This window comes from Mus caroli, unplaced genomic scaffold (genome assembly GCF_978045245.1).
Source record: "Mus caroli unplaced genomic scaffold, Mus_caroli_1 scaffold_18, whole genome shotgun sequence".
Classification (NCBI taxonomy): Eukaryota; Metazoa; Chordata; class Mammalia; order Rodentia; family Muridae; genus Mus; species Mus caroli.
This window is the reverse complement of record NW_028227273.1, coordinates 80,031,163-80,055,250: the sequence shown is the minus strand read 5'-3', so window position 1 is coordinate 80,055,250 and position 24,088 is coordinate 80,031,163. Positions and strand designations below refer to the sequence as shown.

General features: G+C 45.4%; 1 protein-coding gene across 1 annotated transcript in view; it reads left to right on the top strand.

The window, feature by feature from the left end:
- Positions 1–24,088, top strand: part of Smoc2 (SPARC related modular calcium binding 2) — a 123,011-nt gene that overhangs the window by 68,286 nt on the left and 30,637 nt on the right. Inside the window, exons 6-8 of the mRNA XM_021186294.2 lie at positions 1,120–1,170; positions 2,640–2,714; positions 20,813–20,999. Of these exons, the coding sequence (XP_021041953.1) occupies positions 1,120–1,170; positions 2,640–2,714; positions 20,813–20,999 (313 nt within the window). The remainder of the gene's footprint in view (positions 1–1,119; positions 1,171–2,639; positions 2,715–20,812; positions 21,000–24,088) is intronic.

Genomic DNA, 24,088 nt, shown 5'->3' with positions numbered 1-24,088 from the left:
CTTCTTCTATTAACTTCCACGATTCCTAGTATGTTAAATTTGGTTTAAATATATTATTCCATCCAATTTATTTATTTATTTATTTATTTATTTATAGAAAATAAAATGGTTCAGCATCAAGTTTCCCTTGTGTCAAACATTAGGCTTCCATGTTCCATATAAGTCACCCTGAGTTTTGATGTTTAGACATCAGACTTTTTTCAAGAGGTTATCAAAGATTAAAGGTTTTAAAACTAAGACTCCTTTGCTCCCCTCCAATCCTTGAGTGGGGCTTCTAGACAGTTGAAGGATAGGGTGGAGTCATAGCTAGCTGGGTCCCATGGCCAGCCCTTGTCTTATATGTTGATTCTGAAATGACAGTCTCAAAATGTCGGGGGCAGACTTGAATAAAAGCAGAAGGGGGAGAGATGGAGAGTGACCAATGTCCCAGCCACTGCTGTGTCATGTGCTCTGACCCTGAGAGCTTCACAGGAAACCACAGGAGGTGGTCAGTAAACTCAGTGATGATGATTCGCCAGGAAACGGAGCCAATCCTCTCAGACTCCACCCTGCCTTTCCACCAACCTTTTCATTTGCTTGACCCTCCCCATTCTGTGGATCCCCAACCCCATGCACACTACCCCTACGGTTCTCACTGTGCCTCCACTACTAAGTGGCTGGAAGCACATGATGGGGAGGGGGGATTGCTGGTCCAGACTGTGGCTCTCAAAGTGTCCTCGGCATAGGAGCACATGCACGAATGGGTTTCAACTCCCACAATGACCCCTGTAGATCTCTGTTCCCTTCCACACCTGTGGCCTGCAGTAGACTGGTTGTTTAGCACCCCCTGCCCTCAGTTTTCCACTTGCCTGTAACTGCCCTATAGTAGCCACTGCCCTGATGGTTTGTGTGGGCCTTGGATTTCAGCTTCCCATAGCATTTGAAAGTAGCAGTCTCATAGCAAGCAGGTCAATGTTGCTACCTGGCCTCCCCGGGGTGCTGGTTTTTGCTCTGAGCTGGGCTGGGTTGGGAGGTTCTGTGGGTGGTTTGCAGGTCCTGGGCTCCAACCTGGATGCACACTTATTTAGCTTACTCTCATAATTGTAGTCTCCTTGCAAATCTTTTCCGTTCTGAATTCAGATGATGCTGCAGCCCCAGCATTGGAGACTCAGCCCCAAGGAGATGAAGAAGGTGAGCAGGTGATGGGGAACTGGGTGGGGAGTAAGGAGGGGCAGTCAGGGGCTAGGAAGTGATACCAAGTCATATGGGTATGATGCCATTCACAACCCAGGCACACAAAGAAGGCACTGCCTGCTGTCACTCACTTGTGAATCTAGAAAGACCTACACCCAGAAAGATAGCCACCCAGGAAGGACAAGAAACAGTCTGGTCAAGTGATGCTGAAGCGTGCCTCTGTAGGATGTGCAGGGGTAGAGATGGGGAGCAGAATGAGGACCATGCTACTGCATGATATTCCTGTTCCTTACTCCAGCCCACATGCACACAGTGCAGAGAGTGACGGACAGGCCCTGTGCTTGACCATAGTGTAATGCAGATGTGAAGAAATCAGAACAGTCCAGTGGGCTGGCCATGAGAGCCCATTTCCCATGTCATGAGCCTTCATTGCTTCTCCTGGTAATTTTCCACATTGCCACAGGGTTCTGCTGAGCAGAATCCCTTGGAAGTCATTTTATTAACAGAAATGTATGTGTTCAAAATGGTGTGATGACATGTACCATTCCCCTACTCATGTGTGGCTTTTATGACACTGTGACAAGGATAGACCTCTTATGTTTACCTTTAATAAATTGTCTATAGTGTTGGTCATTTTCTCAAGTCAAATGGGATCAGGATTTGGGTAAAATGTGTATGAAATGCACATTATAACACACACACACACACACGCCTCCCTAACACACAAGTGTACAGAATCCTACATACTTTAGAAATAATAGCAGTGGCTCCTGTGTAGTAGGGCTGCTTTGGGCTCTGCCATGTTAACTTTCCATCCTGGAGAACTCCAGTTCACCCATAAGAGTGCAGGTCTGCCTGTCCCATATGGTAGGGGGTTCAAAGCCAGGCAATGTGTAGGGTCTGTGTTTTCAGAGCCATGTATAGTCAATCACATCTGATAATTAATATCAAGGGGCTACTTTCCTCAACTGTGTGATGTGAAAGATATTTTACATGTTTTATTTTATATGGAATCATTCAACCATGTGAGAGTCTCATGTTAAATGAGCGACTATTTTTACTTCATGGGATGTATTTGTGCATTAGGCTGCTTCCTACCTCCCTCTGCTTATCCACCCATGGTGATGCTGAGGGACAAACCTAGGGCTTCCTGTATGTTAGGCAAGTTACCATACCACTGAGCAACTACCCCTGCTCACCCTGGAGTATCTTATAACACCTAGAACCTGTCTGTATTCAAACAGAGTTTAGTTACATGTTCAGATTAATAAAAAATATATTAAAAATTTTATATTATTGGTTCCTTGGTCACGTGCTTTTAACCATTTTTAACTGTTTCTTTTTGAAAGGTGCAGTGAACTGTTATTTATTTGTTACACTGGGCGGGGAATCAGAGCCCTTGCTGAGTTCCTTAGCTGAGGGGCTCCATGCTGCCTAATGATCTGTTCACCTTGTTGTTTCTCTAGATATTGCCTCACGCTACCCTACGCTCTGGACCGAGCAAGTTAAGAGTCGGCAGAACAAGACCAATAAAAATTCAGGTAAGTTGGGACCTGGTGTTACTCCGGAAGGGAGTATTTCATTCCAGACTTTTGCCTTCTGCAGGTTTTTAAAAAATGCTTCTTATTAGATTCTCTATATTCTCAGAAGGAATTGTGTGCAGCTGTGCAGTGGGCTGCCCAGGCACAGTGGGGCTGGTGGTTGGTGAGTGCTCTTTTTGAGGTAGTTTCCGAGCTGTCTGAACATTTGGCTGTTAGAGGTGAAAGCCTCCAAACGTATGGATTGTACCTGCTGCAGGACAGCACTGACAGAAATGTATGGATTGTACCTGCGGCAGGACAGCACTGACAGAAATGACCTTTGCAGGCAACTGCTTCGATGTTCTGTAGACAAGCCAAGCAGCTCTAACAAGCTCCAGGGGTTTATGGTGGGTGGTTGTCCTGCTTGCTTCCTCTGGCCCTTTGTAAAATCTGAAGCTGTCCTCTGGGTTAGTGGATAGGCAGCCAAGGAAGGTCAGGGTGACCACAGGAATTTTCTGGGATTGACCTTGAAGCCCAGAGATGAGAGGCAGCTACTCGAAAGGGCATCCTAGCACAGAGTGCCCCTGTCTGGGCTGTACACATCTTTTAAAGTGTGTCTTACATACGATAAGTAGAGATCTAAGAAGCGTCACAGCTTGGAAGAGAAGAATCTATGTGCATCCATACCCAGCACAAAGAAGACTGACTGTCAGGAAGGCTGTGTCTGGTATTCTCAGTCTCAGGTCCCCAGGAACACCCTGTTTGGGAAATCTTGCTGACAGGTGCTGCACTATGTGAGACAGGGGCTCCTTGGTACAATAGAAGGCTTACCTGGAATGGCCAGTGGGCTCTCGAAGAGTGTGTGAGCACTGTTCTATGTTAGTCCCTGATCTTTTCCTTCTGGCCCTGGCTCTGCATGGCTGAATTTCCTGATGGAGATTTCCCCCTTGGATGCTCTAAGAAAGGTACCAGTTGTACATATGCAAAAGCAGAAAATTTAAAATGAATTTTTTACTTAGCAGTTATTACTAGTGGCAACTTCCTCTTTTTAATTTTATTTCTATTTCTGTGACAGAGCACCCTGACGAAAAGCACAGAGCACCCTGACGAAAAGCAGCTAGGGCAGGAAAGGGTTTATTCAGCCTATAATTCCAGGTCACAGCCCAACACTGATAGAAGTTAAGGTAGCTTACCCATGCATGACTTCAAGGCAGGCCTATGAATCTAGTCTGCATCCTTTGCTGATGTATATAGTGCTTTCCCTACCTGTACCTGACCCTTTAAAAACCAGTCTAGAACACTAAAACAGAGGCTTAGTTTTTCTTTCTTGCGTTGTCTGTTAACAGCGTCACAAAGTAAATGTTACTCACGAATCATGACTACCCATTTGTATAGGGTTTGTCGTAGTTTGAATGAGAATGGTTCTCATAAGCTCATATGCTTGAATGCTTTTCCCCACTTGGTGGAACTCTTTGAGAAGGGCTAGGAGGTGTGGCCTTGAAAAGGGCTAGGAGGTGTGGCCTTGTTGGAAAAGCTATGTCACTGGGTGTGGGCTTGGAAGTTTCAAGAGCCCATACTACTCCAGTTGTCTCTTTCCATGTTTCCTGGGTGTTCTCTCAGCATGTAAGTTCTCATCAACTGCTCTGGCACCATGCCTGCCTGTCTGCTGCCATGCTCCCCACCATGATAGTCATGACTCTACTTGCCCTCTGAAACTGTGAGCAATTCTCCATTTAAATACTTTCTTCTATAAGTTGCCTTGATCATAGCCTCTCTTCACAGCAACAGAAAGTAACTTAAGACAGGGTTTTATGACCCATTCTAAATAAGAAGCATGCTCCGGAGTACAAGCCTGAGTCGTCAGTTTAATACATGGAGAGGTCCTGTCTGTAGGAGAATGAAGGTCAGAACAGGAGCATCTATTTGCACCTCTACAACCATGTGCAGTTTATCCAGATGATACACTCTAGGGAAAAAAAAAAGAACCATAGAGATGAGATGCTAGGCCAGTTGCCTATCTCTGGGAAGAGAGATCTTTCAGTGAGTGGTGACTTGAAGACTCTCCAGCAAGAATTCTATTTAGACAATGTTCACGTGATGCACCTCCCCTCCACAAAGCAAGCATCATCCTTTACCAGACAAACAACAAAAAGCAAACAACAAACAAGAGCCAGGCTGCTGTGTACTCATTATTTTCAGAGCTCACAATCTTTGCCAGATGACCAAGAATTGGATTCTTACTCCAACAAGGCTCAAAACTTCTCTCAACATCCATAGATGAGTGAGTCCACACCAGGTAGGGCAGCAGTTGCTACCTTTTGTTTTTCCCCACCCCTACATGGACACTGAAATATTTCAGAGGTTACTGCCAGATCAAATGGAAGCCATGTGGACCTCAGATCAGCCACCCAAGTGGCACTTAACCAGGGTCAGCATGGAACCTGTGGAGCACAGCATCTAAAGTTATCCCGTCTGCTAGCCCTGAGAGGAGTGGGGTGGGGTGGCTCCCCTCTGTGTCTGAAGGATCTATTGATGCTCCTTAAGGAAGGCAGGCTCTGTTATATAGAGTAACACAGGGCCCTCCATATCTCCTACCACCTGGAAGCTCTGAAAGGCTACAGCTATACCCGGTAGTAGAGGAGCGATGGTGAGCAGAGTATCCATGGTCACCAGCTACTACTTCAAGGGTGGGTTCTCAGGGCGTGGTTCCTGGTGGCTGGGTAATCTCTAGTCTTCCCTCTTAGGTCATGTTGTTGTAGCTTTAGTTCTAATTGCCTGCAGGCAGTCCTGCCTGGGTACTAGCCAGAGGCTGGCCCTCACTTGTACTTCTGAAGGGCTTCTGGATACAGCTCTTGCATCAGCAGTTGGACTTTCCCCCCACTTGCAGTATGGAATAGATGTTGGATGCCTCACTGACTTGTTTATTTTTAAATGCAGAGTGGGGGTGTTGAGTATCTGCTTTTTCTCTCTGTCCCTGGCTCTTCCAGCCGCTCCAGAGCCCAACACTGAGCCTCTGCAGACCTCCAGGAGAGAGTGCTTCCTGCACTCAGTCTCTGTGATGACCATGGAACATAGGCTGGCCAACCTTTTACTGTCTTTCTGGATTTTGCACAAGCTGGAGAAAACAGAGAGGCCTGGGTTATGTCATCTTTGGACACCTCCCTCCCCTCCCCTCTCCCTGTCCCTCCTCAACGGTTAAGCATTTCTTTGGCTTATGTCCAGGAGGACACCCTTGATGGTCACCATGTCCTGTGGTTTTATGGGACCCCCGCAGTGGAAATATTTTCTCCCTTATTCGGGATTGATAACTTTTGCTTTATTGCATATATTAAAATTAATGCCAAAAGATAATTATCTTTTAATTCTGCTTTAAATCAAGTTAAATTGCACTCCCTGGGGGAAAATAATATGAGTTACATTTCATTTTGTAACTTCTAGGTTTTTCTTTTTCTTTTTTTTCCTTTCAAAAGCAAACTTATAAAACCATCAAAATACCATTTAGACTCTTAAGTTGTAGAGCTTTGGTCATTTGAAGAGATCAGAATACACAAATTGCATAATTCCCATTAAGTGTAGCTGTAACCATGAGTGATTTTTAAAATGCTCATTATCCTACTTAAAAATGCACACGGTGGAGTTGATTTAATTTTCCTAACTATATGGGGGAGGGGGTATGTTAATTTCAGTCATGCTTAACTCTCAGATTTCAATGTTCAATCAAACTGTAAATGATCAGAGTATTCAAAGCTTTAGAGTTTTGATTTTTTTTTTTTTAAATAAGGCAATGAAATTGAGTGGAGCCTGGGCTAGGCTGCTTTGAAACACACCAATGCATCTCCAGGTAGAGAGGCACATTTAACCTTATTCTCTGAAGACAGATGAAATTCAATTTGCCATCATCCAATCGCTGGTGCAGTAGGGGTTTCCTGTGCGAACAGAGCCCCAGAACAGAAAGGAGATGGTGTTGGTTGTGCATCAAGCTAAGGACTCTGTTTACGTATGGTGTCGTTTCATCCTTAAAGCAGCTCCACGAGCCCCGGGAGCTATTTGTTTCCACGGCAAGCACGTGTTTCCGAATCATACTTGGATGAGCAGCTCAACCTGGAATGTAGGTTTCTCCTGCTGTTTTGGGCAGAGGAGATGTGAGGATTTCCAAAGATGGCTGGGTATGGGAGGATAGGAGGTGGGGGTCTCTCAGGCTGACAAAGGACTGGGCTGTGCAGAGCTCTGAATGTATCTGCCTTAAACATGTATTTCCTGCTAGTGTTTCTCCACTGCATGGCTGTGGTCAGAGGTGAGTTCTGGCTCTGACAGATGCAGAGTAGAGGGGTACTGGCTCTGGAAGAAGCCCCTGGAGACAGAAAAGAGGCCTTGTGTATGAGTACTAGAGAGAGACAGTATTCTCATGGAGGACTGTACTAGCCAGGCCCTGAGATCCTCCTCACGGAACCTAGAAGAAAGGCAGGCATCTGATAAGGAAGAGGTGCATTGTGAAGTCTCAATGAAGGTCAGAAAACAGCTGTTTCCAGATATGCATGGCAGTTCTTGGACTTCAAAGGCTGAGGCGGCATGCTCATTCTCCTGAGAAGTGCCAACCTAGCTGAGGCCTTTTTCCTAACAGCCATCAGGGCTACTGGGGCTTATCATCCTCCAGGCCTTGGGAAGCACAGAAACTGAGAGACTCTGGGCTGAGGCAGCATCTCACCATAGGATCCTGTCAGAGAGTGTAGCCTCTGTGGGAGGCAGAGGCAGGTGAATTTCTGAGTTCGAGGCCAGCCTGGTCTACAGGGTGAGTTCCAGGACAGCCAAAGCTATACAGAAAAACCTTGCCTCAAACAAACAAACAAACAAACAAACCAAACAAACCAAACAACAAAAGAAAGAAAAAGAAAAAAGAACTAGCTGTACGTGTGTCTTCTGCAGATGCTGGTAGAGGCTACTAGAACCTCCTCATCTAACCTACTTCTTACAGATAGTTTCAGAGAAAGGCATGGCCTCTTAGCATCTGCATTGCTAGCTCAATATAAACTCTGTGTGTGTGTGTGTGTGTGTGTGTGTGTGTGTGTGTGTGTATGTGTGTCTGTGTTGGAAGTTAATGTTAAATTTTATGGACTGCCAAGTACACAAACACACTATTACTGGTGTGAAGTTGTGAATATATTTGAATGTTTCTAATGTTCACTGTGGGTGTGAAGAATTGCTCTCAGGAAGGCTCTGAGAGAGCAAGGCTGATGAGTTCTGGGTACAGGTCTGACACAGGCTAAGCATACAGTTCACCCTGTTCCATGAGTTGCCTGTGTGCTTCCTTGACTGTGTTCTTTGAAGCTTGGTGGTAATTTTGGGATGGGTTTATTCACTTGGCTTTTCTTTCATTTCTTCTTAGACCCCCTGCTGTGTCATCAGTGTGGGTCACTGGGTCACTTGATCAGGAATTGGTGAAGCTGCTGCTGGCAGGGTGTTGTTCAGGAGCCTTTGTGTCCCCAAGGGCAGCTAGTCTCAGTTTTATAGAAACTTGTGACGTTGAGTTGGGCATTGAGAGTAGAATTTGGAATTAATCCAGGCAGTCCATTCTTCACTGTAATGGATTAAAAGTGGTGTCAGCCACCATTGTGAGTGACAGAGATGACAACACTGCCGTTTACTGATGGGCGCGCTGCATGGGACCTCCTTCCACGGATGGTGCTTCTTGTCATTGAAGTTCTCCTTCACATTGGCATCTGCATTGATCTGACAAAGCTGCCTGGCAGCAAGGCCACCATGATGTTCCCAAAACTTTGTTTAGCTTTTCTGGGACTTAGGAGTTTAGAAAAAGAATTCTTTAAATACTCTTCAGAAGCAAATTTTAATGTTGTCTATTATTTTGCCTTGGCTGCATGTATTTGATTCCATAGATATCCCAGCCCCTGGGCTTAAAGAGTGGGGATTCCTCCTCACGGGCCTGAGCTAGGGCTGAGTCCAGGCAGTGGAACTGGCCAAGTTGGTCTCTTGCAGATTCTCTGTGAGTTGCAACAGGGGCTCTCTGCCTCCTCACAGGAGTGTTCCTCTGAGCATCCCAGATGCCCCTCTTTCTGGCCAGTCATTTAATTGGAGAACTCACTTCATTCGGAATTGAAATGTCCTATCTCCAGACTCTCTCATATGAGGCTTCAGTGTATAAATTTCGGAGGACACACACAGAGTCATCGCTATTGGGGTGACTCAGAGTTGAGTAGAAGACTGGTGTGGAGATGGGGCTCATCATGGAGCCCTAGTTTTTGCTGTTACATACACGTAGTCCAGATGTCCGGTTCTGGAATGTCCCCTGAGTAAGAATGAGTTTGTGCAGCAGTGAGAGGGACTTAAGTCTTTCCTGCTGGGTGAGCTCTCAAAGTTCTTTATACAGGTTTCTGTTTTTATATGGCAAACCTTGACTGAAAGCAAGGGTTCCTCCAAATTTAGACATGGTTTCCTAGTCACAGATACTGTGTATAAAAGATCGTTGCTCACCAACAATGCTTGTTTGCTTCTTTTATGAAAACCAGCCAAGGATAAAACTATGCTAATAAACTAAGAAAACATATACATGTTTTAGGAAACCGTAATAGCATGTCTGTCTGGCACTTCAGCCAGAAGGATGCCTCTTCCGAACGTCCCCTTGCCCCCCAGGGCATGTTTTCCTCCTCTGTGACTGCAGCTGTGCACACTGGTGAGGCCCAGGCTCCAAGTGCCTCCTGCATGCACAGTGCACAGGAAAGGGAGTCCTGGAGGCTTTACGACATTCCCCTGCAGTAGCCACCTTTAATTTCTGCACCTGTAGATTATTGCATCCACATATTAATACTTTGTAAACGGAAGCGTTTAGCTAAGCTAGTAAGTACCATTTATTAACATTTCGTCACACAAAGCAGAGTCAGTCTGTGCAAACTTGGCACATGTACTGTGTGTGTCCAGACACCTGCGACACGAGCACTGTTGAAAAGGATCATGGGAACGTGCATCGCAGCGGGAGACCCGGGGCGACATTAAGACATTCTGACTGGGCCCTGCTCCCTCTCAGTGCCTTACTCCTGCCCAGACCTTCTGAACTCATCTTGAGAACAAAGTTCTCCAAATCTCAAAGCTCACAGACAATTTTCTCTTTTGCTTGAAAACTTAGAAATCTTGATTTTTTTTGTTGTTTTGTCATGACTCTCATCCAAGAAAAAAAAATGATATTCTATTTTAGAAGAGATTTTAAACAATACAGCATAGCAAATGTAGTGCTTGCTCGCTTGAAAATTGGAAGGTGTTTTTTTCTTAAGTTAAATATTTTAAGCTACATTTTTTGCATAATTACTGACATATTTTATGATATCCAAGGCTACCCCTACAAGCAACTTGTTCCTGTCAAGTTACACATGAATCAAAATTATGGGTTGAAGCAAAAGTTAATAAATAAATTACTTAAGATATTTATCCGTGTTTCTTGTTTTGCTGTTCAAAAACCAGTACCTTTTATTTTCTGTTTTTTCTTTGTCATAATTTATAAATCCATACTGACATTCTTCAGTCATCCCGTGCAGTGCTGAAAGCCTGTGGGGTTTCTAGAATACCCTGTCACAATTTCAACCACTTTTAGATGTGACTGAATCAAAATTCATAGTTTGGGGAAAGAGAGAGGAACATTGCACCCTAGCCACACACAGACACACACAAACACACACTCGCAAACAGACAGACAGAGAAACACATACAAACAAACCCATACAAACAGCACACACACACACAGACACACACAAACACACACTCGCAAACAGACAGACAGAGAAACACATACAAACAAACACATACAAACAGCACACACACACACACACACACACACACCAGTGTCCGGAGGCCAGTGTTACCTATGCCCAGACATGAGTGTCAAGGCAGGGCTGAACAGGACTTCTCTTTAGGTGTGGACTAATTTATTTTTACATCGTATAAACTTCATTTTGTAGGCAGCTTTAGCTTTCTAGCCACATTGTCCCGAGAACAGAACCACTGGCCTCCCCACTGTCTGTGTTCCACATCCCCAGAGCTAACATGGACCTTGACATGCTATGCAACTGCACTGGCCAGTGATGCTAGGTGCTGCTATCAGATACCCACAATTCATTTGAGCATCTCTGGAAGTGTATAATGATGGCCCATGACAGCTCATCCTGGCTCCACTACCTAGGTCTTCTTTGCCGTACTTATCCATACCTTGTGGCCCCCAGGCACCTGTGGTCTGTCTGCTGTCCTCATCACTTTGACAGGCCTCTTATATTTATAAACGTGCAGTAAAGTTTCTCGGTATCTTTTTTTTTCGTGATAGCTCACTTCTTAGCATGGACTAGTCTGTTGTCTTATCTGTTCACCTCTTGACTTTTGCCTTGGTTGTTTTCAATTTGTGGCAATTATGATTTAATCAGCTCATAGGTGTTTATATCCAAGTCTGTATAGATTTTTATTCACATGACCTGGCTGCATGTGTAGGTACAGGATTATAGTGGGTGTCTGTGTTTGGCTCTGTATCCTCCTGTAGTCGTGGTATTCTGAAATCCCACTTACCACAGTGACTGTAACGGTTTGAATAAGAACAGCCCCTACAGGCTCCTATGTTTGAATGCTTGGTCCTTAGTTGGCGGCACTGTTTGGGAAGGATTAGGAGATGTGCGCCTGTTGGAAGAGATGTGGCATGGGAGAAGGGCTTGGGAAAGGCTCATGTCACCCCACTGTTCTGTCTCCTGCTTGTGCATCATGATGTTGAGCCCTTGGCTGATGCCTCTGTGCCTTCCCCCTGCCATCGTAGACTCTCAACCTCTACAACCATAAGCCCAGTTAAACTCCATCTTTTATAAGTTGCTTTGGTCGTAGTGCTTTATCACATTAGCCATGATAGATAGATCTGATCATGGTAATTTGGGGGTTTGGGGTTTTTTTTTGTTTGCTTTTGTTTTAGTTTTGGGGTTTTTTGACAAATATGGAAGACTTTGGGACTTTGGGCTAGAGTGGCAGAGCCATCTGAGCCCTTTATCAGAGACATAGAGATACAGGGTTTGGAGTTTGCCCTGGTGGGTTTCTGTCTTGCTTTGCTCCCATGCTGACTCAGCATGCCCTGATTTCTCCTTTTAGGCATGGTAATGTATATTCTGTGCAGTGTATGTTTGGAAGTGTGTGATTTGCCTTTTGATTTTACAGGGAATGTGTATTATAATTAAAAGATTGCCTTAAGTCTCAGAAGAGACTTTGGACTTTAGGCTTTTTAATAGTGTAGAAACTGTGAAAGACTATGGGGAGTTTTGAAGCTGGTCTAAAACCTTGCATTATGATATAGCCGTAAGCCTTTGTGGAGCAGGGGTGGAGTGTGGTGGTCTGGGTGAGAGTGCTACCCTCTGTGTCCTCTCGTGGCTTACATAAACTCTAAACCTCTGGAACCTTAAGTTCAGTTAAAGTCTTTCTTCTATAAACTACCATGTCCTGGCAATAGAAAGGTAGCTAAACCCGGGTGTTAGTTCCATGGTCCATGCCTCACCAGTGTTCGGTGCTGTCAGCCTTCAGGGTTCAGTTGTTTTCATGGGGGTGTGGCTGTACATCCTAATCATTTTAACCATGACAGCTCTGGAGCCCAAGAAAATTCTCCAGGTTCACTTCACATCTGAGTGTATTCTTTGGTGAGGTGTCTGTTCAAATTGTCTGTTTTAAGGAGTTATTTACTTTCTTACTATGTTGAAGTGATCTTTCTAAGTCAAGGATGTACCCTGTATATATTTTCTCCCTACGTGTGGCTTCTTTCATCTGCTTTATAGAATCTTCCTATGAACAGATGTTTGGGTACATTGAAGTTCAGCTTATCAGTTGATGCCATGCTTATGGCCTGGCTGTGTCTGAAAGTCAGGCTGCCCCACTGTGAGTCACCAGCCCAGCTTGCTTTCTCTTTGCCAGGGTTCCTTAAATATACTCCACTCAAGAGCCATGACCCCAGGTGTGTGTGTGTGTAATAGAGATTAAGACATTTACTAATTTGTTACAGTATTAGTCATGTTGAATTTTAGCACTCTTCTTTGGTATGCATATACATTTACTATTTATTAAAGATAAAACTTGCATCCTGACGCCATGGATATGCTTGTTCACTTTTACATAGCGCCTTGGCTGAACATTTGATGTTGTGGAATGTAGAGCTCCTTAACATTTTTCCGAGATGATCCATATTCTGATTTTACAGTTGTTAGCACTGAGAATATTGTTTCTCATAAATACATGGCACAAAACGTCAGAAATATGTGTTAGTCTGTTTCTGACCTACGGCAGTCTTGAATCTGAGCTTAGGTGTTTCAGGGAGTGTGTGTGTGTGTGTGTGTGTGTGTGTGTGTGGTATTATACTATCTTAGGGTTTCTGTTGCTGTGATGAAACAAGTTGGGGAGAAAAGGGTTTATTTGGCTTACACTTCCATATTACAAGGTTCATCCCCAAAGGAAGTCCTGGCAGGAACCTGGAGGCAGGAGCTGATGCTGAGGCCACAGAGGGGTGCTGCTTACTGGCTCGCTCCTCATGGCTTACTTGTTCTGCTTTCTTATAGAATCCTGGACCACCAGCCCAGGTGTGGCACCACCTACAATGGACGGGGCCCTACCTTATTTAAGATTATTTAATTAATCACTGCTTAAGAAAATGTCCTACAGGCTTGCATACAGCCCCACCCCCCTCTCTCTCTGTGTGTGTGTGTGTGTGTGTGTGTGTGTGTGTGTGTGTGTGTGTGTGAGCATGTGTGCACAGGCATGCATGCATAGGACACACACATGCCAGGGTATGAGCATGGAGTTCAGGGCACAACTTATCAGAGTGGGTTCTCTCTTTCCACTACATGGTTCAGGGGTTCAGCTCAGCCAGGCTTATCACCCACTAAGCCATCTCATTAGCCCCTTGTCTCATTTTTCAAAGTCACTGCCTTAGAGAGGTAGGACCTCTGAGAAGGCTGAGCCACTGTTTGATCTGCTAGCAATCACTGCAGTGGGTGAAGCCACTGGCCTCAATGTTGGATGTTTCTGTGAAATAGAAGATGTTCAGATGTCCTTTGTAAGTCCTTGGATACCAAACAAAACCATGCCTTTCCTTAACTGTGTTCAGATAGAGCCAATTTCCTAATTCCACAGAAGTTTCAAATAGTATTTCCTGTTCTTAGGCAATTTGATGCTCTTCTTACTGACTCCTAAAGGTCCTGGGACAGAAGGCTCAGAGCTGGAGCTGGGCTGACTCACTTGATGAGACTCTTTCCCGGATGACTGTGGCGGAACACGGTGCTGCTGGTGCTCGACGTCTGAGGGGGACTTGACAAGAGAGGGGTGGGGCTGGCAAGCACCATGAAGCGTCAGGCTTTACGTTTCTCAGACTCTCGGAACTGCTTGGACACTGGTGTGCTTCCCCCGAGGGGTGGGAAAGCAATGGGATTTCAACACAGGGTTCTTTGCTAGACACAAGGACTATGGGGTTTCACTGCGGCATTTCCTTGGTAGTTTTCAGAACACACGGAAGTCACTAGAAGGAGATCAGAGGAAGAGACTGCAGTTTAGTAGCTTCTCACAATCAGGGCATGTATGACCATCCTAGAAAACCTGTCTCTGTTTGGCTTGGTACGGTGCTTGTTTACTTCTGTCAAGGTCCAGAATCAGTGCTTTGGGCTAGAGTCTATTGGCTGAGCAATGTCAGCTCTGTTTTTGTGTCTAGAGAACCTAGATCTAGGTATAATATTGATCAATCGATCGATCAATCGATCGATCCATCCATCCATCCATCTATCTATCTATCTATCTATCTATCTAGGAAATATAGTTTTTGGTGGGAGTGAATCACTTTGCCTAGTTTGTCTTTGAGGGGTGCTTTTGGAGAAGGAGTTTGGCTCTATGCCAGGATTGTACACCCACACCAATTTCCTACATTTACGCATCTCCCTCAGGGTGCCAGTCTCATGGGAGCCTGGACCTCCTCACTGATGGAATGCAGGGTTCTAACCCATACCTCCCTCTGTCCTGAGGATTACAGGAGCACACGTATGCTCAGTACCACCCTGTCATGCGATGGCAATGACCTTGTGTTTAACATAATCTATTATGTGAACCCCCCAGGGTTATTATACTTTACTGCCAATCATGACCACATCCCAAGCGCAGGCAAAGCCAGACACTGTGATCCCAGTTTGGTGAATAGTCAAGCAAGTTTGCACTGTCTGATCTGAGTTTTCCGGGCACCTCTTCCACCCCGCTCACTCTCCTATGTCATTGCTAGCAAATCCCCTTCTGAATTCTTTGTTTCCCCTTGACTTCTTTGATCATTTCATATAGGTTTTGTGTAATTGGAAAGAGAACCACAAGAGATTCCATGACTGATGAGGACAGTGTGTATAAGAATTAAGCACTGTAATCATTGTAAGGGGAAAGAGAAAACCCACAAGGAGAAGCCTTTGGCACACGAAAACACCGCTGATTTCAGCGTGATCTCAGAGCTCCTCGGAAACTCAAATTATGGGGCCTCACCTCCCCGAGACCTATGGGTCAGAAACCTGGGCAGGAAGTGGGTAGCCTCAGAGAAGCTCTTATGCTCTCTGGCTTCCTGCTGGCGCCTTTCTTTGAGGTCACTGGGTGTTGGCAGTGCCACCATGGCACAAGTCATGAGTTGGTGAACACTCACAGTTAGTAATGGTCACGAGGTAGGAAACCAAGTGTGCGTGAGAGAGGATGATAGATCCTGGGGTTTCATGCATGCATAGGCTGCAGTCCAACCTGACCCCACCTGTGACCTGCCTCCCTGCAGCCTTGCCATGGGCCTTCCTGCGTATCCCTGTTTCCACCCATACTGCCCTCCTTGCACACCCTGCCTATGTCCCTTGTCCACCCCTGCCCAGACCAAACCCCTCGTGTGTGATGTGTGCTGTGGCAGTCCTGAATTGCATACAACCAAGAGGGAGGAGATGCTTCCAGATACAAGTCCTGGAGGTAATAGGGACATTTTCTGAGAGTCCAGACAATGTTTTAGGAAGACATGAAGAAGGCTGGAAGATGGGATAGCATTGTGAGATACCCTGGCTAACACACAAACCTCTGGAAAGCCTGCACCTGTGCCGTGCTACCCACAGTGGACACTGCTCCATAACCCTGGTGAGTCTCCCCACGAAGATGTCTGCTGTTTTGAGTACACCCACGAGTCTTCATTTCTTCAGTGTTTCTTACAAGTGGGCACAAGAGAGTGCTCTTTCCATTCGGAGGTGTCCTTTTAAAAATTAGCACAATGGTTTCGAGGTTCAGTCTTGATTCAGTTTTTCCTCTCTATGATCTATACATAAACTTTATTTTATTGCATGCAGCATACTTAATCTGGGCGTTTTTCAGCTCCTAGACAGGCAGCTTTAAAACACAGGTTGGGACTGTGGAGAAGGTTCACATCCATCTCTTGATTGGCCATTTCATGAATGTGTGTGCTTTAATTCCTCTTGGATAAGTGTCCAGGATGGGACAGTGGTCTCGGCATTCGGTCAGCCGCGAGGAGGCCTTGCCAGGCTCCAGGCCCTGCACTTCCCACCAGCATTTGGCGTCCTTATGTTTAATTTGGACCATGCACACGTGTGACACCCAAGTGTGGTTGTGGTCACCGATTCATGATGACCTCTCTTTCAGTGTTTATTGTTCTGTCCGTGTCTTGCTCTCTGAAGACTCAGTGAGTTTCGCATTGGAATATTTGCGGTTTTATTGAAGAGAAAAGCTTGGGGTCTTTGACAAGATGTGTGTTAGGAACATTTCTCCATCTGCGGTTGCCATTTACTTTTTAATTGCATCTTCTGATGATTGTTTTAAATTTTAATGATGTCTAATTTGCCCAGCTTTTCTTCTGTGGTTAGTCTGTCCCAAACACATGGTGGGGCACTCCTGATGTCTGCTTTGAGTCAGTACATTGCAGGTTTGATATGCATGTCTCACACTGTGCTGTGTGGCTCTATTTTCTTTAACTGGCACGCAGTCCTTCTGACATTCTACTGTCATTTCTTGGGGAATGCTACGCTTCCCTCTGAGTAACTCTGGTCCCTTGTGAGTACCAGTGCTGGTGGGCGGTGGCCTTTCTTCTTTACTCCTCTACTTAGCTGTCACATCCACTGTCTGGATTAGTGGTCTAATATCTCCTTTTCAAACATGGCACTATTAGCCCTGGAACCTTGGAGCAATGCTTCAGATATTATTTAATCTTTGGAGTTCCCATGTTCATTTTGGAATCCACATGTTAGTTTCCATCAAAGTCTGTATTTTAATAAGAAATATGTTACACCCACTAATTAATTTAGAGAATCTGACTTTGTAACATTATAAATGTTAATGTTTATAACGCCTTGCTACCCACCCACATTCTGTATCTCTCCACTGATTTACTTAAGTTTTGTTTTACTAATGGCACTTTTAAATATCTTGTACCTCTCATTATGAATTTATTTTTTAAGTGATTTAGTTTTGATGTTATTACAAATGACATTTAATTTTCTTTACTTTTGCAATCATTTATTCACAGTATATAAAATATAAATACTTTTGTACATTCATTGGCAATTTTTTCCTTTATGGATGCTTTAGGATATTTTATATATACAATATTGTTATGTATGTTTAAAGACATTTTTGTTTCTTTAATTGCAGTCTTTTTAACTTTTTCTTTTTTGACTCTGTTGCCTTGCCTGGGACTTCTCATAGAATGCTAAGTAAAGGAAGGCCATTTCCACATGATATCAACTGTGGCCACTGAAAAAATATGTCTTTCCCCTCAGACAAATCTTTTCATATTTCCAGTTTCCTAAGAGTTTTGCCATTTAAGTAATGAAGTTATTCACTTTAATAGAAACAAGTCACCTCAGCCTTGTCAGAAGACTGACTGCCCTAGAGCGGCTGGACGGGCCTGCCCTGACAACCTCTGACAGGGTTCTTGGTGTCAGCTGTGATGTGCTAACCAGCCTCTCCGGTTTTGGGAGACAGTAAGTCCTCTTTCCTAAGACACACAGGTGGTTCCACTGGCTGCTCCTCTCATGAGGTGCTGAGGTTCCACTGGCTGCTCCTCTCATGAGGAGCTGAGGGAAGTCTGCTGTGTCTTGCTTGGTCTGCTCCAGCTGATGTAACAAAGCTACATGGAAGAAGTCTGTTAGAAATAACCCAAGGCTGTTTTCTACAGTTTGGGAAGTCCAGAAATCCTACTTTAAGGTACAGGCACATTTGGCTTCCAGAAAAAGCACCTTCTTGAAGTGTCTTGACATTCTGGAAGAGTGAGAGGAGTCCCTTCGGACCAGATCTGAGCTCTACCCTATGACCAATCACCGCAAAGATCCCATTCCATCACCTTAGAGATGAAGGTTTTGATATGTGGTCTGGAGACATACACATGCACACATATGTGTACACATACATACACACACACAGAGGCACACATGCACAGGCATATACACACAGACTCACACAGGCACACGTGCACAAGCACAGACACACACTCAGACAGGTGCACATGAATATGTGTGCACACAACAGATACACAGACACACACACAGGCACACATGTACATGTGTGTGCACACACACAGATACACAGCCATACACACACACACACACACACACAAACACACACACCCTTTATATTAGGAGCAGGAAGTCTCATGGCTAGGTAAATCCAAACTTGGACTCCACTTTTTCCTTCATGCTTTTCCCATCCTTATCCTTTTGTGCTGAGTCAAATTTTTGGAAGACTTAATTGAACTAAGTAATAAAATGAAAATCAGCCTTTTCACTTTGAAAATCAGCTACACTCGATTTCTTCTTCAGAGTCAACTTAGAAATAAATAAAAAGACAGACACAGATAGGAAGCGGACCATCCAGGACAAATTAGCTGTGGAGTCAGGTAAACATGATGAACGTTACATTTAGTATTGCGCTGACTCTACAGTGAACTTTCTGTGTTCCAGGAACTCCAGAGTGGCCTGTGCAGATCTCAGCAATGGATGGGACCTGCGGGGAGCTAGAGAGGGGACTTGACTACGGCATAATTTGTCTTATTACTTTGTTTTCTATTCCTGAAGGCCTTCCTTGCTAAAACACCATCTGCCTTCACTGTGGCTTATCCTACAACAGAGTGGGATTCCATCTTTCCAGTACCTTTGAATTCCCAAATGCAAGCAGATTGTCGAGGCTGGGCCAGACATCTGCCCTACTCTAACATTCAGATAAACAGGATTTCATCTGCCAATGCAGAGTGGCTTTGATATTTTACAGTGTACAACAAATTTTCGAATATCCTTTAATTCGATCAACTTCATTTTGCTTATGAGGAACTTTCAAATATGACATAAACTCTCTCATAGGGACATTTCAAGTTTCCCATTCCCGTTCCTGTAGATACAGTATATCCTTGGACTCGAGCACCAAACATATTTTGTGGCCAGATAATCACACTGTCCATTCTATGACATAATAAGAATTTGAAAAAGTGCCAGCCAAGCCTTAGGTAATGTGAGGAGGGCTACACTGAGGAGCTGCCTTGGGTAGCTTGCTTGCTGTTCTCACAGTCTGTTCCATTTACTCGCGGACTGATGGGCCAGACAGTTCCACAGAGAAGTCAACAGTCAACTGTCTTCACAGAGTTGCCTGACCGTTGTGTTGCCTGGCTTCCCTGAATGGCTATCAAGGCTGTAGTAGATTTGGGGAGAAAGGCCAGTGGTTGTTGCTCTATCTTTCATGCCAGCCTTCTTCTGATGATAGTTGGGTAAAAACTTTGTCAAATATCCAGCAATCGGAGGTGTGTTTCATTTGTGTATCTGTGTATGTTTGTTGCTCAAGGAACGTACATGGAAAGTGCAGATTATAATACAGTCAAGGCCCAGTTTCTTAATTTCTTTTTTTCTTTTAGTTGTGCGAGTTGAACAATCCCCATATGCTGTATCCTCCATGATGTCTGTCCAGGCAGATGTTTAGTTTAGCTTTCTTCTTCCTCATTCAGTAGTCCTTCTGAATAGCAATCTAGGGGAAGTATCAACAAGCTACATTAGTTAGAGCTAATCACACACAAGGCTGTGGCTTTTATATAGAAACTGCATTTGATGGTGTGTAGTCAGTTCACAGATAGATCACAGAAACACATACAGTATTGTCCTCAGAATCACCAAGCAAGCTGACATCGATGCAGCTTTCTATTATTTATTGCGTCTAGAGACATTAATGTGCATGTAGTGAATGCCAAGTGTTCTTTCAGCACTGGAGCAGTGGGAAAAGTGACAGCAGACATTTACGAAACAGACATCCAGTTTGCATCTGCAATCTCCTGGTCTTTAGGCATCACCCGGGCCATTACCTGCTGCTGCAGGTAGGGCAGCACTGAGTGAGGCACAAATCCTTTCCTGTCAGCTTCCTCATATCTTCCCCTGACATCACAGTGTTCATGAGCCCCTTGTGACCATAGGCAGTGCCTTCAGAGCAAGCTTAGACTTAATCGTCACTTCTTACTTGCCAAGTTGTAGAGATTTTTCTCTTGGGTGTGGTTCACTTGCCTTGTCTGGAGCCTTTGCCTGCTGTCTTCTGTCTGAGTCAGACTATATGTGACCAATCTAGGGTTGGTGGTCTGTCTGTCTATCTATCTATCTATCTATCTATCTATCTATCTATCTATCTATCTATAGATCTCTCTGTGTGTGTGTGTGTGTGTGTGTGTGTGTGTACCAGTTTATCTGTCTTTTGGCAGATGTCACTGAGATATAAACTAGTAGTGGTTAGACACAAAGAAGAAACGAGTTTCTAGCCTGAGAGGACATGACCTCTGTGCACTGTACTCCATAATCCATGCAGGAAAGCCCATGTTTCTCAATGACAAGTGTTTCTCGGGGATCGTGGGTTAAGGGCACATAGTATGATCACATGGGAAGAATAACATATTCTTGTCCTGTCGCATAAAATATCCCAGCCTCACAACAGGGTGCTGAGGAGGGGATCACTTGTCTGTTCTTAGTCCTGGTTCTCACTGTAGTGCTAGGACAGCACACAGCACAATTAGCTGTGACCGGTCATTGGACTCCAATGCTGGCTCCGTGTGTCTGCTCACTCCCTGTTTCTTCCTACCCCTGCAGCATCCTCCTGTGATCAGGAGCACCAGTCAGCTCTTGAGGAAGCCAAGCAGCCCAAGAATGACAATGTAGTGATCCCCGAGTGTGCACATGGTGGTCTCTACAAGCCAGTGCAATGCCATCCATCCACCGGATACTGCTGGTGTGTGCTAGTGGACACTGGGCGGCCCATTCCCGGAACCTCCACAAGGTAAACTGCATCCCCTTGGGAGCTGGAGGAGAGATGGTTGGGTTATGCAGCCAGCAAAGTGGAACTTGCCCCCAAGATTCTTTCTATGGGCTCAGCTCTTGTTAAACTCAATGTCACAGTCTGAGTGTGACTGTCACACAGGAATTCTGTCCTCTGTTCTCTGTGTTCCTGCTGCTTAAGAAGAGTTATTTTGGCCATGGGAGGGGAAGCTTATTGTTATCAGTCAAGGGCCATCAAGTATGAAACAGAGAAGGGATCAACTCTAGGAAAGAATATTTGGCCCCCTTCTTGCTGCTGGCTTTGGCCAGGGAGGTTAAATATTTAAGAAGCCAAGGAAGCCAGATGCCTCAAATAGCTTTCTATAGAATGTAAATATTTGTATCTAGAAAATGTCATTTAAAGAGCGGAATATGTGAAGGCTGGAGAGATGGCTCAGCGATTAAGAGCACTGGCTGCTCTTCCAGAGAGAGGACGTGGGTTCAGTTCCCAGCACTGATATGACAGCTTACAACTGTCTGTAACTTCAGTTCCAGGGTATCTGGCATCCTCATACAGATAAAACATCAATGTATATTTAAAATAGGGAAGGGGGGGGGAAGGAAGGAGGGATGGAGAGAGAGAGAGAGAGAGAGAGAGAGAGAGAGAGAGAGAGAGAGAGAGAGAGAGAGAGAATGTGTAAGGCAAGAGTGATCAATGTTATTCATGGTTTGCTTATGTTTTCTGTCAGTCTAAATACACAGTTATGCTCTCCCTGAATACCAGCAGGAACTAGTACTTGTTTTGTATGCTGGGGAGGGGGAGGGGGTGTTCCTGAGTGGGCGAATGTGCCTGGTGGACACCCATCAGTAGCTATTTGACAGAACCTCCCCCAGACTTAGAAATATGCAAACATCTTTTCTCTGAGAGTTACGAGCTTCCCTCTCTGACTCCATCCCAGGTGCCTGGGTGAGCATCGGAGTGCTCCCTAAATCATTTCCCCAGTTATTCAAGTGTTACAACTGGCACTCCATGGGAGGCCCTGGTCAGCCTAGATCTCAAGGGCAGAAGCAAAGCGCAATTGCTCGGATGGCTATGGCTTCATCAGGACCAAGTCCAACCCATCCCAGCCATTTTCTAACCCCTGACTGGAGCCATCGTCCTTGGGGTTTGAATATTGTAACAATGCTATGACATTAACTCTTATTCTAGTAGTCAACATCTCTGTCCTCAAGACACTGGAGGACCCAAAAAGCTGAGATGAAGGGGGGCATCTCATGGGGAGGAGCAGCCTTAGGTTTGGAAGCAAGCACAAGCTGTGTGGCCGAGCTAGAACCTGTATTCCTGGGTTTTGCTATGGTAATCCATTGTCCTGTGTGTAGGTAGACAGGGTGTACTTTTTTCTTGAGCAGCCTTCCTTGGGAGTGATCTTCCTATATACTTGAGCCTCTGGCTCCCTCTGCATGCATCACTCAGGGTACCAGTTGGCTCCTACCAGCTGCCGGCTTGGCTTCATGCACATTTCTATCAAAGAGGAGAAGCAGCCCTGGCAGAGGTGTTCTGAGTTGGCTAATGAACATCCTTACACAGTCAAACCCAGTACTCCTCCAGATGGCTCCGAAATGGTGAAATCAACATGCATAATTCTATTCCCAGAGAACCCGAGAACAGTTTAGATTGTAGCTGAGTAGAAAGCCAGGCGCTTTCTTTCCTCTGTGAAGACTTTCCCCTGGTATTGGGCCAAACAGGACAACCTCAGGCTCCTGTTTCCATGTTTGCCTGATGGAGAACTGTACTTCCCAAGGTTCAGAAAAAGGCTCAACCTGAACTAAACTGAGAAGGCTGCTGAGATGGCTGTCCTCCTCTGTATCACACATTTCTTCCATCCAGTTAACCAAAGCCAGGAGATGGTTTAGGTCCTTTGGGGATGAAGTTATAGAGAGTTGTGATCTGTGTGGATACTGGGAATTGAACTCACATCCTCTGGAGACGCAGCTGGTGCTCTTAGCTGCTGAACCATCTCTCTAGCCCCAAGGCAGTTTCTCTTTTTAGCAGTACGAGTGCCCTCCCCTGGGAACTGATGGACATGCCCAGTTGCAGTCTCATCCCTAGGCTGACACCAGCCCAGCTAGAGAAGGGAGCCATTTATTGTGGTTTCTTCCTTAAGTACCAGAGCCAGGCTCCAGTCTAATAAATTTTCCTTTCTGAGGGAAAGAGATAATGTCGCCTGTAGCATCTGACAATCCTATAACATGTGATACTGAGGTGGAGAGCCCTTCAGAGGTGGGCAGGTGCAGGTGGGATCACAGCTGGTCCCTACCTGACCAGCCTTTCTAGGCAGGGAAAAGATGACCCTATGAGGCAGAGGTGGTGTGGGGGGTGTGAGGCGTTCAGTCGGAGCAGGGAAAGCAGTGCAGAGAGCAGAGCTTTCAGACTCAGGTCTATGGTCACACGGCCCACATCAGCCCTGATGGACAGCCTGGCTGGTGTTGTCGCACTTGCTCAGTGGTGGTGAGAACATGTCCTGGCTTCCCTTCCTCCCATTTCCTGTCAGTAAACACTGAAATGATTTGAATGGCCCCCGTGTTCCAGGCATCAGTGTCGTAGGACGGGGACTCGGTGAATGCAGAGGATGAACACCAGGGCTTCTGAGGGAAGGGGTGGTGGTGACAGAATGGGTCCACCGCTCAGCCTGCATGAGGAAATGTTTTGGATGATGATTAATCTGGAGGGCATTGTGCAAGAGCAGGCACTTGGGGCACAGAGTTACAGAGTAGCTGGGTGTGGCCTCTAGGATGGTAACATTGTAGTGAAACAGCAGGAATCCCTTGGGGAGCAAGGTGTGGGGGCCACACAGTGATGCTCAATGCACCTTGGGCAGAAGACAGAGCATCACCTGGCAGCTCTGTGCTTTGTGCAACACTGAGCAAGACAAGCTTGGCCCAAGCCACCAGGGAAGCCCTGGCTTGCACTTGCCCTAGATAGAGCTCAGCACTTGCTTTCATGCTTCCACAGGAGCACTCCTTGACCTTGGCAGCAGGAAGCTGAAAGTGTCAAACCCTTTGCCAGTTATAAGCTGTGTCTCTGTCCTTATATACCACATAGGAATACGG